The sequence below is a fragment of the Nicotiana sylvestris genome, chromosome 2 (assembly GCF_000393655.2).
Source record: "Nicotiana sylvestris chromosome 2, ASM39365v2, whole genome shotgun sequence".
Lineage (NCBI taxonomy): Eukaryota > Viridiplantae > Streptophyta > Magnoliopsida > Solanales > Solanaceae > Nicotiana > Nicotiana sylvestris.
Window position 1 is genome coordinate 31,570,180 of NC_091058.1, and position 16,092 is coordinate 31,586,271.

Below are 16,092 nucleotides of genomic sequence, written 5' to 3' on the forward strand. Positions count from 1 at the left end.
ACCGTCCCAATTTTTGAAGCGTGGACTTATCAACTGGTCCAAACAAGGAAGTCCAATTACCTGATCCATATCACAAAAACCTTGTTGGGCCGGGCTGGTAGTCCATTTTTGCTAGCAATTAGTAGGGGAAGTGTATAGATAGTCATTTTCGGGATGTTATTTAAAGATTAGTCAATACTTATTTTGTCTTGATATTTTAAATTAAAATTCTTAACTTCAGGACAACTAAGTATATTTTTTTCTTGAAAATTTGAATTAAAAAGCTGAAATTCAGAATGCACTGGCTAATTCCTAAATAGTAATCCCTTAAAGTGGCTACCTAGTGTCATTTCTACCAATATGTGTTTATCCTATGGGATCTTTATAGAAATAGTTCGTCGGATTTAATATTTATTTTTTTAACCGGTATACATAGATTTCATATTAATTATTTATGGTTACACCTATATTCCCTCCATTCCAATTTATATGAAGGTGGTATTTGACTGGGCACGTATTTAAGAAATAAAGGGAGACTTTTGAAACTTGTGGTCTAAAATAAATCATAAAATTAGTATGACTATAAATTATTTCACTACAAGTAAAAAAGAAAGTTTAACGTTGGATTGTTACTAAATATAGAAAAGTATCATTTTTTTGGGACAGATTAAAAAGAAAGAAGTATCACATAAATTGGGACATAAGGAGTAGCATATGATTATACATTGTTCGATTATTTTTAGTTTAAGCGATTGGATGACATGTATTTAAGTTTATTCTTCTTGTCCTATTAAGCGGCTAAGTTCAAGAATATTCAAGCAGTTGAATTTGATATTGTAAAGCTAAAGAAGAAGAATAGCTATTTCATCAATTCTTCGAGAAAGGGAATTTTATCTCTATATCTACGTAGAATAATCGGACTGGTAATCGTCTTCGTCAGGATCTATGTTTTTCACCGCCCTCCTCCCTCTACAGGTTTGATTCCACCATTTCTGATTTCTGGTGGATTCTGAAATTCTACATAGTGTACAACATATGGATTAAAACAATTTATTACGTTCTTTTAGGGTTTTTAACACAATTTATTGGTCGGCAAAAAAACGTATAAGTTTTAATTTTTCCCCTATTTTTTTTTTTTTAAAATACTACAATTCTTGGCCATTAGAGTAAGAATTGTTTCTAATTATTTGAAGAACTGTGAACGAACATCTAAATCAGTAAGATTACGATTCGAAATTCTTTATCATCCGCTCTCTGTGGCGCCCTTGTGAGATATGTTATAATTACGTATTTTAGTCGCTTATACACTCAAATTTACTGCACTTTAATTGAGTTTGCGTTTTAATCGCTAGTGTTTTGCACTAACGGTGTGTTTTATGCCTTGTAGGAGTGATTCCGAGTTATATAGATGTTATGGAATGAATTCAAGTGATTTGGAGCTTTGAAGTCTGAGTAAAAACCCAAAGAATTAAGCCGGGATCGTATTCGGGGATCAACGGATGATAGAGTAACAAAACGAAGAATCGAGTAAGCATATTGCGCACTGTCTAGTAAAATGTACATAACTTTATGCTCAGAATTCCATTTGGTCTCCACAATATATGGTTGGAAAGTTAATGCAAAGGGCTACAACTTTAATGTTTTACGTTTTTCCAAATTCCAAACGGAACAGGGTGAAAAATGCGGTCGAAACCGCAACCGCGGACCTGAGGCGGGTTGAGGCAGTATACCTGCCATATACCGCGTTTGTACCGCGGTCGGGCCGTGGCCGCGATAGTCTAGACGTGAAATATTGTCCTTTTTCGCGTAGGAGAAAGTATAATTGTTTGGGCCCCACCCTACTTGGTATATATACATGGAAAAACGGTATTTTTAAGGGGTTGGACATACTTTTGACACATATTCTACCTAAGGAGACAGAGACACAATAGGTGCAAGGTGGGAAATTCTTCTACGAGTTTTTCCTTCCTTTTCCTATTTTTCATTGTTGGTTATGACTTTTAGTATTGTAGTTTTACACACTATTATGAATAACTAATTTGTAATCTAGGGTTTTCATGGAATCTTTTGTAGGATAAATTCTTGTTATGTTTTTATATAATTGAGCCGTAGTATTTTCTCTATTCGTTCAACTATATTATTCTTGTGGTTGATTGAAGGACCCTCAATTAGTTGTGCCTATTTAGTATGTATTACTCGGGAGAGAGTGCATATTTAGGTAATTGTTGAACAGCATCACTCCCGACGTATGTGAGAAATCAATAACCAAGGGTTTAAAGGTGAGATTAGGGATATCAAAACCTTGGTGCGATCTAAGTGAGCTGTAATTATAGCCAGCTAGCGTAACTCGGGAGATTATGTCTAGTAAATTGTCATAATTACTCGGGAGAGAATTACAACATGCAGAGCGCTCATGATCGGTAGAGAATACTTAGGCGAAATTATAGAATACATAGCGAGAAGGATTCCGACAACTGGGAAAATCATAACTCTAGACTTCCTTAATCTTGTCCCTAACCCTTAGTATCTGTAGTTGTTAATTTACTATTTTAATTTGTTAGTTAATTAGTTAAACACAAGAATCTTAATATCTATAAGTTAGGAATTGTTCAAGCTTGTCTTCTTGGTGATAGTGAACAATTGTAGCCAGGCCTTAGTTCTCTGTGGGATTCGACTCCGGACTTGTAAACCGGGTTATAATTGCAACGACCGCTTAGTCCTTTTTATAAGGCATAGTTGGGCGTGATCAAATTTTGGCGTCGTTGCCGGAGAATTAACGGTGTAGCTGTAGGTGTACATATTGCTAGGTTTCAAGTTTGAACTTTTATTTTTATTTTTTGTATTTAATTTTTTTTCTTTTTTTTTGTTTTACTTGTTTATTTTAAAAAAAAATATGGCATCATGGAATTATGAAAGTTTTGATGTTGGTAATTCTACTTTTAATCCTCCTTATGCATATTGTGATGAAAATCACCCTTGGCAAACTTATCAAAATATTTCTGAGAGCGAGTTATGTGAACCAACTCAATCTTATATGTGGAATGTGTGTAATATGTGTGGTGGTCAAGATGGTCACTTTCATGGTTGTGCTTATATTTCTTATCTACCCCCAACCCCTTATTATGATGATTCTACGTTTTCCTGTGAGGATAACAGGAACAAAGAACCTAAGGAAGTTGACCTAAAGAAGATCGAAGATATGTTAAAGTGCCTTATAGAACAACAAAGTAAAATACAACTGCAGATAGAAAGGCAAGATGAAACTATTAACAACTTAGAGGCTCAAGTGAGTCAACTATTTGAAGCTTTTAATGCTCAATATGTCAATATTATGGATAATATCCAGGAGCAGTTTGCATTAGAGACGGAAATTGAGGTTCCAATGGAGGGGTCCAAAGTAGAACCCCAAAACTCTAACCATCTAGAATTTGAGGATGCCGATGTTGAAGAAGTAATACTAGAGTCAACCAGGGACGTTGAAGATACAAATTTAGTTGACTCTAGTGTTTTGGGTGTTGAGGAGGTCGAAAATCTTGAAGTTCATGTATTGGAGCGTGTTGGACCTCATTCCAAACACTTCTCTACATTATGTTCGGACGATGAAATGGGAATGGATCTTTACGAGCATAAAAAGGAGTCCAAGGAAGAGGTAGATGGGCCTTATATTTTGAAATTCTCAAGGCCATCTAGGCAAGGCGACACTCCTCGGTTGAGAGCCAAAAAGTGCATAAGACTCTATCTAATTTTTGGCTCGCAAGAATTTGTACCGCCCCAAGAGCATAATCATAAGCTTGAAGCAAAACTTGGGGTCCAATTCATAAGTTCAAATTGGAGGCAATAAATGATTTGTGTCGTGCCGCGACGTTAAATCAAGCGCTTGTTGGGAGGCAACCCAACTTTACTGCTTTGTTTTATTTTTTTTGATAATTTTTTTATTGTATTATTTTTGTAGTGCCAATTTGAAATTTTCTAGGATCATGGAAAGCAAAGCTTGGAAGGATGTAACAGCGAAGCAGATGGTTGAAACTAAGTGCGAGGTACCCACACGAAGGACCAAGCTTGGGAGAAGTCTGAGTGCCCCATGAACTGCTAGTGCTTCGGCCTTTGGCCTATCAGGGAGTTTCTCTTACCTTTTTATGGTTATGTTGTGCATTGAGGACAATGCACAATTTTAAGTGTGGGGTGAGGAGATTGTCTGGGTGACTTTTCATGCTACTTTAGCTGTGTTACTTTAATTAAATAATATTTTTTTAAAGATTGGACTTTTCCCGACGATGGATCTATTAGACAATTTCTTGAGGGATTTAAGTCTAAAAAAAATAAAATAAAAAGATTTTCTTTTGTTAGGTAGTGTAGCAATTCCCCCTTGGTTTTTCTTTGTATCGCGGTTCTTTTCCAAGGGTTTTGTTTGAACCGGGTGTAGTTAGTTTCTTTTTGGGGAGTAGGAGCCATTGTGTTGTGTTTTGAATTGAATCAATATCTCTTTACTTTGTTATGCCTTGAGAATAGTGAGTACTTTGGTTGTGACGCTTAGGCTCAGTTTTCGACTCTTGTATAAGTACCTTAAATTTTATGATCTTAACTTTGCTTAACTGCTTTGACTAGAGTGTCTTGATGAAACCAATCCTGAGTGAGTTATGTGCCATGTGTGTGTAAGGATTTATTATATTTTGTGCATTGCATTTGATGCCTAGAACTTGCCCTGTGTGTTTGCAAAGCGAAATAGTAGTTTTGTTCAGTCTTGGAAGTGATATAGGCGTTTCTTTGTTGAGCCAGATATGTATATTTTAACCACCTAATTGTTATGTATCGTAGTTAACCCCTTTGAGCTTGTAATCTTGTTTCTTTGGCAACCACATTACAAGCCTTACCCATTTGTTTGAATTAACCATTTATTTGAACCTTATAACCTCTCATGAGCACTTGAATTGTGATGATTTATGTAAAAGTTAAAGTATGGGGTGGTTGGTTTGGCTTTTGAGTGGAACTAATGAAATCAAGAGAAATGTGCATTGTTTTGAACAAGTAAGAGCCACTTGAATTGGAAAAAAAAATATAGTTGTATTGCTATGAAAAAAAAAGTATTCTTTAATAAGTGGCGACTCTTACTGTAATTGTGCTTAAAGAAGAATGAGGTAATATACATTGATGTGAAGGTGGAGTTTTGGTTTGACATAAATATGGGGTTTGAATGTTAAAGTATATGTATTAAAGTGTTTAGGGAGGTGTAGTCACTATTATATCTAAATGTATCCTATCCGTCCCGTAGCCTACATTACAACCAAATAAAATCCTAATTGACCCTAGATTGAATGAGCTCGATTAGTGGAGTAGTACACTACAGGCAAGCTTATGGTGCATCTTTTGTGACATATTGTTATTTCTGAGAGTGAGTGAATTCTTTCTATCTTGAGTTCCTAAGTGTGCTTAAATTTTATTGTATGGAACTACTCTCTTTTGTTGTGTGAGGGCACTTGATTCATGAAGGAAAGATAATGTCAGTGACCTCTATGTTAGAGTAAGTGAGTGAGTTGTAAATAATGCGTGGTACTTGTGAGCCAAATCTTGAGGTGAAGATGTTACGATTTTGTGCTTGGTCTATTTTAAATACTCTTGGTGTGATGAGTTAGGAGAATTGTTTAAAAATGTCGTGTCTATAAAAAAGTGTAGTTTGATTGCTCGACCACAATCAAAGGTTTAAGTTTGGGGTGTGATGATAGGCTATAATTATGTATTTTAGTCGCTTATACACTCAAATTTACTACACTTTAGTTGAGTTTGCGCTTTAATCGCTAGTGTTTTGCACTAACGGTGTGTTTTATGCCTTGTAGGAGTGATTCCGAGCTATAAAGATGTTATGGAATGAATTCAAATGATTTTGAGCTTTCAAGTCTGAGTAAAAGCCCAAGGAATTAAGCCGGGATCGTATTCGGGGATCAACGGATGACAGAGCAGCAAAACGAAGAATCGAGTAGGCATATTGCGCACTGTCTCGTAAAATGTACATAACTTTATGCTCACAATTCCATTTGGTCTCCACATTATATGGATGGAAACCTAACGCAAACAACTTTCATGTTTTACGTTTTTCCAAATTCCAAACGGAAGAGGGTGAAAAATGCGATCAAAACCGCAACCACGGACCTGAGGCGGGCTGAGGCAGTATACCTGCCATATACCGCGTTTGTAGCGCGGTCGGGCCGTGGCCGCGGCAGTCCAAACGTGAAATATTGTCCTTTTTCGCGTAGGAGAAGGTATAATTGTTTGGACCCGACCCTACTTGGTATATATACATGGAAAAACGGTATTTTTAAGGGGTGGGACATACTTTTGACACATATTCGATCTAAGGAGGCAGAGACACAATTGGAGCAAGGCGAGGAATTCTTCTACGAGTTTTTCCTTCCTTTTCCTATTTTTCATTGTTGGTTATGACTTTTAGTATTGTAGTTTTACATACTATTATGAATAGCTAATTTGTTATCTAGGGTTTTGATGGAACCTTTTGTAGGATAAATTCTTGTTATGTTTTTATATAATTGAGCCGTAGTATTTTCTCTATTTGTTCAACTATATTATTCTTGTGGTTGATTGAAGGGCCCTCAATTAGCTGTGCCTATTTAGTATGTATTACTCGGGAGAGAGTGCATATTTAGGTATTTGTTGAACAGCATCACTCCCGACGTATGTGAGAAATCAATAACCAAGGGTTTAAAGGTGAGATTAGGGATAACAAAACCTTGGGTGCGATCTAAGTGAGCTATAATTATAGCCAGCTAGTGTAACTCGGGAGAGTATATCTAGTAAATTGTCGTAATTACTCGGGAGAGAATTACAACACGCAAAGCGCTTATGATCGGTAGAGAATACTTAGGCAAAATAATAGAAGACATAGCGGGAAGGATTCCGACAACTGGGGAAATCATAACTCTAGACTTCCTTAATCTTGTCCCTAACCCATAGTATCTGTAGTTGTTAATTTACTATTTTAATTTGTTAGTTAATTAGTTAAACACAAGAATCTTAATATCTATAAGTTATGAACTGTTCAAGCTTGTCTTCTTGGTGATAGTGAACAGGTGTAGCTAGGTCTTAGTTCTCTCTGAGATTCGACTCCGGACTTGTAAATCGGATTATATTTGCAACGACCGCTTAGTCCTTTTTATAAGTAATAGTTGGGCGTGATCAAATTTTGGCGCCGTTGCCGAAGAATTAACGGTGTAGCTGTAGGTGTACATATTGCTAGGTTTCAAGTTTGAACTTTTATTTTTATTTTTTGTATTTTTTTTTCTTTCTTATTTGTTTTACTTGTTTATTTTAAAAAAAAATATGGCATCATGGAATTATGAAAGTTTTGATGTTGTTAATTCTACTTTTAATCCTCCTTATGCATATTGTGATGAAAATCACCCTTGGCAAAATTATCAAAATATTTCCGAGAGCGAGTTATGTGCACCAACTCAATCTTATGTGTGGAATGTGTGTGATATGTGTGGTTGTCAAGATAGTCACTTTCATGGTTGTGCTTATATTTCTTATCTTCCCCCAACCCCTTATTATGATGATTCTACGTTTTCCTGTGAGGATAACAGGAACAAAGAACCTAAGGAAGCTGACCTAAAAAAGATCTAAGATATGTTAAAGTGCCTTATAGAACAACAAAGTAAAATACAACTACAGATAGAAAGACAAGATGAAACTATGAACAACTTAGAGGCTCAAGTGAGTCAACTAGTTGAAGCTTTTAATGCTCAATATGTCAATATTATGGATAGTATCCAGGAGCAGTTTGCATTAGAGACGGAAATTGAGGTTCCAATGGAGGGGTCCAAAGTAGAACCCCAAAACTCTAACCATCTAGAATTTGAGGATGTCGATATTGAAGAAGTAATACTAGAGTCAACCAGGGACGTTGAAGATACAAATTTAGTTGACTCTAGTGTTTTGGGTGTTGAGGAGGTCGAAAATCTTGAAGTTCATGTATTGGAGCGTGTTGGACCTCATTCCAAACACTTCTCTACATTATGTTCGGACGATAAAATGGGAATGGATCTTTACGAGCATAAAAAGGAGTCCAAGGAAGAGGTAGATGGGCCTTATATTTTGAAATTCTCAAGGCCATCTAGGCAAGGTGACACTCCTCGGTTGAGAGCCAAAAAGTGCATAAGACTCTATCTAATTTTTGGCTCGCAAGAATTTGTACCGCCCCAAGAGCATAATCATAAGCTTGAAGCAAAACTTGGGGTCCAATTCATAAGTTCAAAGTGGAGGCAATAAATGATTTGTGTCGTGCCGCGACGTTAAATCAAGCGCTTGTTGGGAGGCAACCCAACTTTACTGCTTTGTTTTATTTTTTTTTGATAATTTTTTTATTGTATTAGTTTTGTAGTGCCGATTTTTAATTTTCTAGGAGCATGGAAAGCAAAGCTATTAGAAGGATGTAACAGCGAAGCTGATGGTTGAAACTAAGTGCGAGGTACCCGCACGAAGGACCAAGCCTGGGAGAAGTCTGAGTACTCTATGAACTGCTAGCGCTTCGGCATTTGGCCTACCAGAGAGTTTCTCTTACCTTCTTATGGTTATGTTGTGCATTGAGGACAATGCACAATTTTAAGTGTGGGGTGAGGAGATTATCTGAGTGACTTTTCATGCTACTTTAGTTTTGTTACTTTAATTAAATAATATTTTTTTAAAGATTGGACTTTTCCCGACGATGGATCTATTAGACAATTTCTTGAGGGATTTAAGTCTAAAAAAATAAAATAAAAAGATTTTCTTTTGTTAGGTAGTGTGACAATTCCCCCTTGGTTTTTCTTTGTGTCGCGGTTCTTTTCCAAGGGTTTTGTTTGAATCGGGTGTAGTTAGTTTTTTTTGGGAGTAGGAGCCATTGTGTTGTGTTTTGAATTGAAGCAATATCTCTTGACTTTGTTATGCCTTGAGAATAGTGAGTATTTTGGTTGTGACGCTTAGGCTCAGTTTTCGACTCTTGTATAAGTACCTTAAATTTTATGATCTTAACTTTGCTTAACTGCTTTGACTAGAGTGTCTTGATGAAACCAATCCTGAGTGAGTTATGTGTCATGTGTGTGTAAGGATTTATTATATTCTGTGCATTGCATTTGATGCCTAGAACTTGCCTTGTGTGTTTGCGAAGCGAAATAGTAGTTTTGTTCAGTCTTGGAAGTGATTTAGGCATTTCTTTGTTGAGCCAGATATGTATATTTTATCCACCTAATTGTTATGTATCGTAGTTAACTCCTTTGAGCTTGTAATCTTGTTTCTTTGGCAACCACATTACAAGCCTTACCCATTTGTTTGAATTAACCATTTATTTGAATCTTCTAACCTCTCATGAGCACTTGAATTGTGATGATTTATGTAAAAGTTAAAGTGTGGGGTGGTTGGTTTGGCTTTTGAGTGGAACTAATAAAACCAGGAGAAAGGTGTACTATTTTGAACAAGTAAGAGCCACTTGAATTGGAAAAAAAATAGGCGAAATACATACGTAGACACTTAAAGTTGGCACGATCTTTCATTTAGACACTTGAACTTAAGAGAGTTCCTATTGAGCACTTATACTACCCGAAACTTATTCCAATTGAGCATTTCTTGCTGAGTTGGCACATAAAGTGAATTTCACCCGATATAGGCGCGTGAAGACCCAAAAAACAGATTTTTTCTTTTTTCTTTTTTATTTCCTTCATCTTCTCCCTCAAAAACAAAACAGATCTGCGTCTCTTCACTGCCAGAATTCGGCAAGAGAAACCGGCGACCTCATCCTCTCCAAAAAACCAACGAGTTCCCCTCTTCTTCTCCCGTGCTGGTCACAGAAAAGATTCTAAAACCCTAGGAAAACGATCTGGGTTCCAACGAGCTCCCCTCTTAACAAGAGTTCAATGTTCTTCAATTTTTGATTTTTTAATTTTTATTATTGGATTTTAATTTTTCTTGTAAATCCTGGATTTGATTTAAGGTTGGAGAAGTCAAGAGCAGCAGCCGCATCCCCTTGTTGCAGAGAACTGCAATTAAATGAAATCCACCATTAATGGGTCTTTAAAAAGCTTGAAGGTTTAAAATGAGTTACTTGATTTGATGAAAGTTTGGGAAATTAATATTGGGGTTGTCTTCGGGTCGTCGTGGGGAATGTTTAGCTGAAGTTATAACAAATTTGGTGGAGTTTCTCATAAAAATTTGGATTAAAATCGTGCTTGTAACAAGAACATACATGAAAATTATGAAGAACACCAAGACCACTAATTATTTTGTTTATTAAATAGATTTAACATAGTTTTTACTTTTTTTTTTACTCAAAATAATATATGTCCTTTTATTATTCTTCATTCGCCACGTCAGCAGTGAGTGCATTTCACAAACTTTGTTAGTTTGGCTGATTGTCAAATAAGTGCTCAATTGGAATAAGTTTTGGGTAGTATAAGTGCTCAATAAGAACTCTCTTAAGTTCAGGTGTCTAAATGAAAGATCATGCCAACTTTAAGTGTCTCCGTATGTATTTCGCCAAAAAAATATAGTTGTATTGCTGTGAAAAAAAAGTATTCTTTAATAAGTGGTGACTCTTACTGTAATTGTGCTTAAAGAAGAATGAGGTAATATACATTGATGTGAAGGTGGAGTTTTGGTTTGACATAAATATGGGGTTTGAATGTTAAAGTATATGTATTAAAGTATTTAGGGAAGTGTAGTCACTCTTATATCTAAATGTATCCTATCCGTCCCGTAGCCTACATTACAACCAAATAAAATCCTAATTGACCCTAGATTGAATGAGCTCGATTAGTGGAGTAGTACACTATGGGCAAGCTTATGGTGCATCTTTTGTGGCATATTGTTATTTCTGAGAGTGAGTGAATTCTTTCTATCTTGAGTTCCTAAGTGTGCTTAAATTTTATTGTATGGAACTACTCTCTTTTGTTGTGTGAGGGCACTTGATTCATGAAGGAAAGGTAATATCAGTGACCTCTATGCTAGAGTAAGTGAGTGAGTTGTGAATAATGCGTGGTACTTGTGAGTCAAATCTTGAGGTGAAGATGTTACGCTTTTGTGCTTGGTCTATTTTAAATACTCTTGGTGTGATGAGTTAGGAGAATTGATTAAAAATATCGTGTCTATAAAAAAGTGTAGTTTGATTGCTCGAGGACAAGCAAATGTTTAAATGTGGGGTGTTGATGATAGGCTATAATTACGTATTTTAGTCGCTTATACACTCAAATTTACTACACTTTAGTTGAGTTTGCGCTTTAATCGCTAGTGTTTTGCACTAACGGTGTATTTTATGCCTTGTAGGAGTGATTCCAAGCTATATAGATGTTATAGAATGAATTCAAGTAATTTTGAGCTTTCAAGTCTGAGTAAAAGCCCAAAGAATTAAGCCAGGATCGTATTGGGGGATCAACGAATGATAGAGCAACAAAACAAAGAATCGAGTAGGCATATTATGCACTGTCTAGTAAAATATACATAACTTTATGCTCAGAATTCCATTTGGTCTCCACAATATATGGTTAGAAATCTAACGCAATGGTCTACAACTTTTATGTTTTACGTTTTTCCAAATTCCAAACGGAACAGGGTGAAAAATGCGGTCGAAATCGTCACCGCGGACCTGAGGCGGGCTGAGGCAGTATACCTGCCATATACCGCGATTGTACCGCGGTCGGGCCGTGGCCACGGCAGTCCAGACGTGAAATATTGTCCTTTTTCGCGTAGGATAAGGTATAATTGTTTGGGCCCGACCCTACTTGGTATATATCCATGGAAAAACGGTATTTTTAAGGGGTTGGACATACTTTTGACACATATTCGACCTAAGGAGGCAGAGACACAATAGGAGCAAGGCGGGAAATTCTTCTACGAGTGTTTCCTTCCTTTTTCTATTTTTCATTGTTGGTTATGACTTTTAGTATTGTAGTTTTACACACTATTATGAATAACTAATTTGTTATCTAGAGTTTTGATGGAATCTTTTGTAGGATAAATTCTTGTTATGTTTTTATATAATTGAGTCGTAGTATTTTATCTATTTGTTCAACTATATTATTCTTGTGATTGATTGAAGGGCCCTCAATTAGCTGTGCCTATTTAGTATGTATTACTCGGGAGAGAGTGCATATTTAGGTAGTTGTTGAACAACATCACTCCCGACGTATGTGAGAAATCAATAACCAAGGGTTTAAAGGTGGGATTAGGGATAACGAAACATTGGGTGCGATCTAAGTGAGCTATAATTATAGCCAGCTAGCGTAACTCGGGAGAGTATGTCTAGTAAATTGTCGTAATTACTTAGGAGAGAATTACAACACGCAGAGCGCTCATGATCGATAGAGAATACTTAGGCGAAATTATAGAAGACATAGCGGGAATGATTCCGACAACTGGGGAAATCATAACTCTAGACTTCCTTAATCTTGTCCCTAATCCTTAGTATCTGTAGTTGTTAATTTACTATTTTAATTTATTAGTTAATTAGTTAAACACAATAGTCTTAATATCTATAAGTTAGGAACTGTTCAAGCTTGTCTTCTTGGTGATAGTGAACAGCTGTAGCTAGGCCTTAGTTCTCTGTGGGATTCGACTCCGGACTTGTAAATCGGATTATATTTGCAATGACCGCTTAGTCCTTTTTATAAGGCATAGTTGGGCGTGATCACCTTGTTTTACCAAATTCAGATTCTGGTCAATTCTTGCCGATTTCTTGGATGGTCTAAATTCCAGAAAAAACACAAAATATTTGAAATTTCTTCTCTCTATTTGAACGAGAAATACATAGAGTATTGCTCCAACTCGTCACAATCCATCACCGCTAGCCTGATTTTCGTTAACTTCAAAGGCTACAATCTAGCTTCTATTATTCCTCTCTTGTCTTGTTATTTTAATAGTTTGACATTTTAGCGTAACTGTATCTCTTTGTCTGCCTATTTTTATTCTTGGATCCTTAGTTAGTATTTGCCTTAGTATTGTCAAACTATATACATTTGTGATTGCTTTGAATACTTGTTTATATTGAAATCTACCTGTTTACATTTTTATTTTGTATCTTTATTAAATATCCCTAGTAGTTCTGTTATAGTTTTGCACATTTTTTATGACCTTTTGTTGTAGATTACAGTTCCTTTGTTTTATTTCTTCACCTATTTATCTAACCTTTAGTTGTAGATTATAGTTCCCGCTAGTTCTTTTATTTTATTTCTTCACCTGTTTTGCGACCTTTAGTGATAGATTATATTTCGGTAATTCATTTTATTTTTGTCACTTGTTTTTGGGATAGTACTTACATACTGACTCCTAGATTATAGTAGCTTGGGTAAACGATGGTAGGGTAAGGTCTATCCTTAGGGGTGTCAACATGGGGGAGGGGGTGCCGGGGGGGGGGTAAGGGGTGAGATGGCTAAGGGAGTTACTAGGCTGAGAGTGAGGTCTTGGAACATATGAACTTTAATTGAAAAATCTGTAGAGTTAGCGAAGATTCTCTAGAAAAGGAAGATTAATATAGCTTGTGTACAGGAGACTAAGTGGGCAGGAGATAAGGCGCGGGATATGAGCAGTTTCAAACTTTGGTATTCTGGGAGGGTGGGGAAAGAACATGGTAGGTATTTGGTCGATAAACACCTATGTGATCTAGTGGTAGAGGTTATGAGGTTGAATAGCAGGTTGATGACTAGTAAGCTAGTTGTTGGAGGTTTTACTTGGAACATAATCGGTGTGTACGCACCCCAAGCAAGCTAGGATGAGGAAGTCAAGAGGCATTTCTGGGAGGATTCGGATGAGATGGTGCGGCATATCTCGCTCACCGAGAAGCTTTTCATAGGAGGAGATTTCAACGGCCAAATTGGAGCGACGTCTGGGGGGTATGATAATATGCATGGTGGCTTCGGTTTTAGAGATAGAAACAGAGGAGGAACGTCTTTGCTGAACATTGCTAGAGCATTTGGTTTGGTAATAGCAAACTCGAGTTTCCCCAAAGAAGATGGAGCACTTGGTCACCTTCTAGAGTTCAGGGCTGAGACTCAGATTGATTATTTAATCTGCAGGAAGTCCGATAAGTCTTTGCACGGATTGCAAGGTCATCCCGAGTGAGAACCTCTCGACCCTTCATAGGCTCTTGGTCATGGACCTTGAGATCACGAGGAAAAGGAGAGAGAGGGTGATATATAGCCAACATAGGATCAAGTGGGGAGCCTTGACGGAAGTTAAAGAGCAAGAGTTGGGGGTCAAGCTGGTGACTATAGGGGCTTGGAGGAGTAGTGGGGGCGCAAGCACTATGTGGACCACGACTGCGCAGTGCATTAGGGAAGCCGTGAGAGAGGTATTAGGGGTCTCAAAGGGTTACGCTGGTGAGCACAAGGGACACTGGTGGTAGAAAGGAGAGGTGCAATGAAAAGTGAAAACCAAGAAAACAGCATATTTGAAGTTGGTGGAAAGCGTAAATGAGGAGGAGGAGAATAGGGCGAATAAGGAGCATTATAAGTTGGCTAAGAAAGAGGCAAAGCTAGCAGTTACAACGTCCAAGACAACAACTTTTAGTCATTTGTATGAGGGACTCGAGGGCCGAGGTGGGGATAAGAGGTTGTTCAGGTTAGCCAAGGCACAAGAAAGGAAGGCGCGTGACTTGGACCAATTGAAGTGCATCAAGGACGAAGAAGGTAGAGTTTTGCTGGATGAGAAGCTTATCCGTCAAAGATGGCATACCTACTTCCACAGTCTCTTGAACGAGGAGGGGGACATGAGCATTGTACTGGGTGATTTGGAACTCTTCGGGGGTCGTTATGACTTTGGGTATTGTAGGCGTACTAGAGTTGATGAAGTTGAGGGGGTTATAAGTAAGATGAGCAGGGGAAAAGTGACCTGCCCGTATGAAATTCCGGTGGAGTTTTGGAAGAGGACGGCCAAATCAGGCTTGGAGTGGCTCACTAGGTTATTTAATGTTATTTTTAGAACGAAGAATATGCCCGAAGAGTGAAGGTGAAGCACGATGGTTCTTGTATACAAGAACAAGGGTGATATCCAAAATTGCAATAACTATCGGGGTATCAAGCTGCTTAGTCATACTATGAAAGTCTGGGAGATAGTGGTAGAGCTAGGAGTGTGTCTAATTTCGAGAACCAGTCTGGGTTTATGCCGAGGCATTCGACAATAGAAGCTTTGTTAGGATATTGATGGAGCAGTATAGAGAGAGAAAAAAGGACTTGCATATGGTATTAATCGACTTAGAAATGGCGTATGATAAAGTTTCGAGAGAGGTTTTGTGGATATTTTTGGAGGCTAGAGGTGTGCCTATTGCCTATGTTAGGTTGATTAAAGACATGTATGATGGAGTAAAGACCCGATTAAGGATGGTGGGTGGGGACTCAGACCATTTTCTATTCATGATAGGGTTGCATCAGGGGTCGGCACTCAACCCCTTTTTTGTTTGCTATGACAATGGACATACTGACGTGCCACATCCAAGGGGAGGTGCCATGGTGCATGCTATTTGTAGATGATATTATATTGATTCATGAGACGGGGGACAGTGTCAACGCGCAATTAAAGGTATGAAGGCAGACCCTGGAATTTAAAGGTTTTAAGTTGAGCAGGACCAAGACAGAATACTAGTGTAAGTTCAGTAGCGGGACTCAGGGAGGGGAAGAGGAGGTAAGGCTGGACTCTCTGGTAATTCCTAGGAGATGAAGTTTTAGGTACCTTGCATCTATTATTCAAGGGGATGAGGAGATTGATCAAGATGTTACACATCGTATTGGGGTGGGATGGATGAAATAGAGACTTGCTTCTATGTTTTGTGTGACAAAATGATGCCATTGAAACTTAAGGATAAATTCTACAGAGTGGTGGCCAGACCAACGATGTTGTATAGGGCTGAGTATTGGCTAGTTAAGATAGCTCATGTCCAGAAAAGTAAGGTAGCAGAGATGAGGATATTGAGATGGATGTGTGGGCACACCAGGTTAGATAAGATCAGAAATAAGGTTATCTGCGACAAGGTGGGTGTGGACCCTATTGAGGATAAGATACGGGAAGCGTGACTTAGGTGGTTTGGTCATGTGAGGAGGAGGAGCACAGACGCCCCGGTGAGGAGGTGTGAGAGGTTGACATTGGAGG

The 16,092-nt window shown here is 37.7% G+C and overlaps 1 protein-coding gene across 1 annotated transcript; it reads left to right on the forward strand.

Annotated features, from left to right (window-relative positions):
* The first annotated feature begins 14,101 nt into the window (after window positions 1-14,101).
* LOC138884135 (uncharacterized) lies at window positions 14,102-14,953 on the forward strand. Its single transcript, XM_070165012.1, has 2 exons — window positions 14,102-14,299; window positions 14,405-14,953. Exons 1-2 carry the CDS (start codon window positions 14,102-14,104, stop codon window positions 14,951-14,953), a joined length of 747 nt encoding a protein of 248 aa, XP_070021113.1.
* The last annotated feature ends 1,139 nt before the right edge of the window (window positions 14,954-16,092 follow it).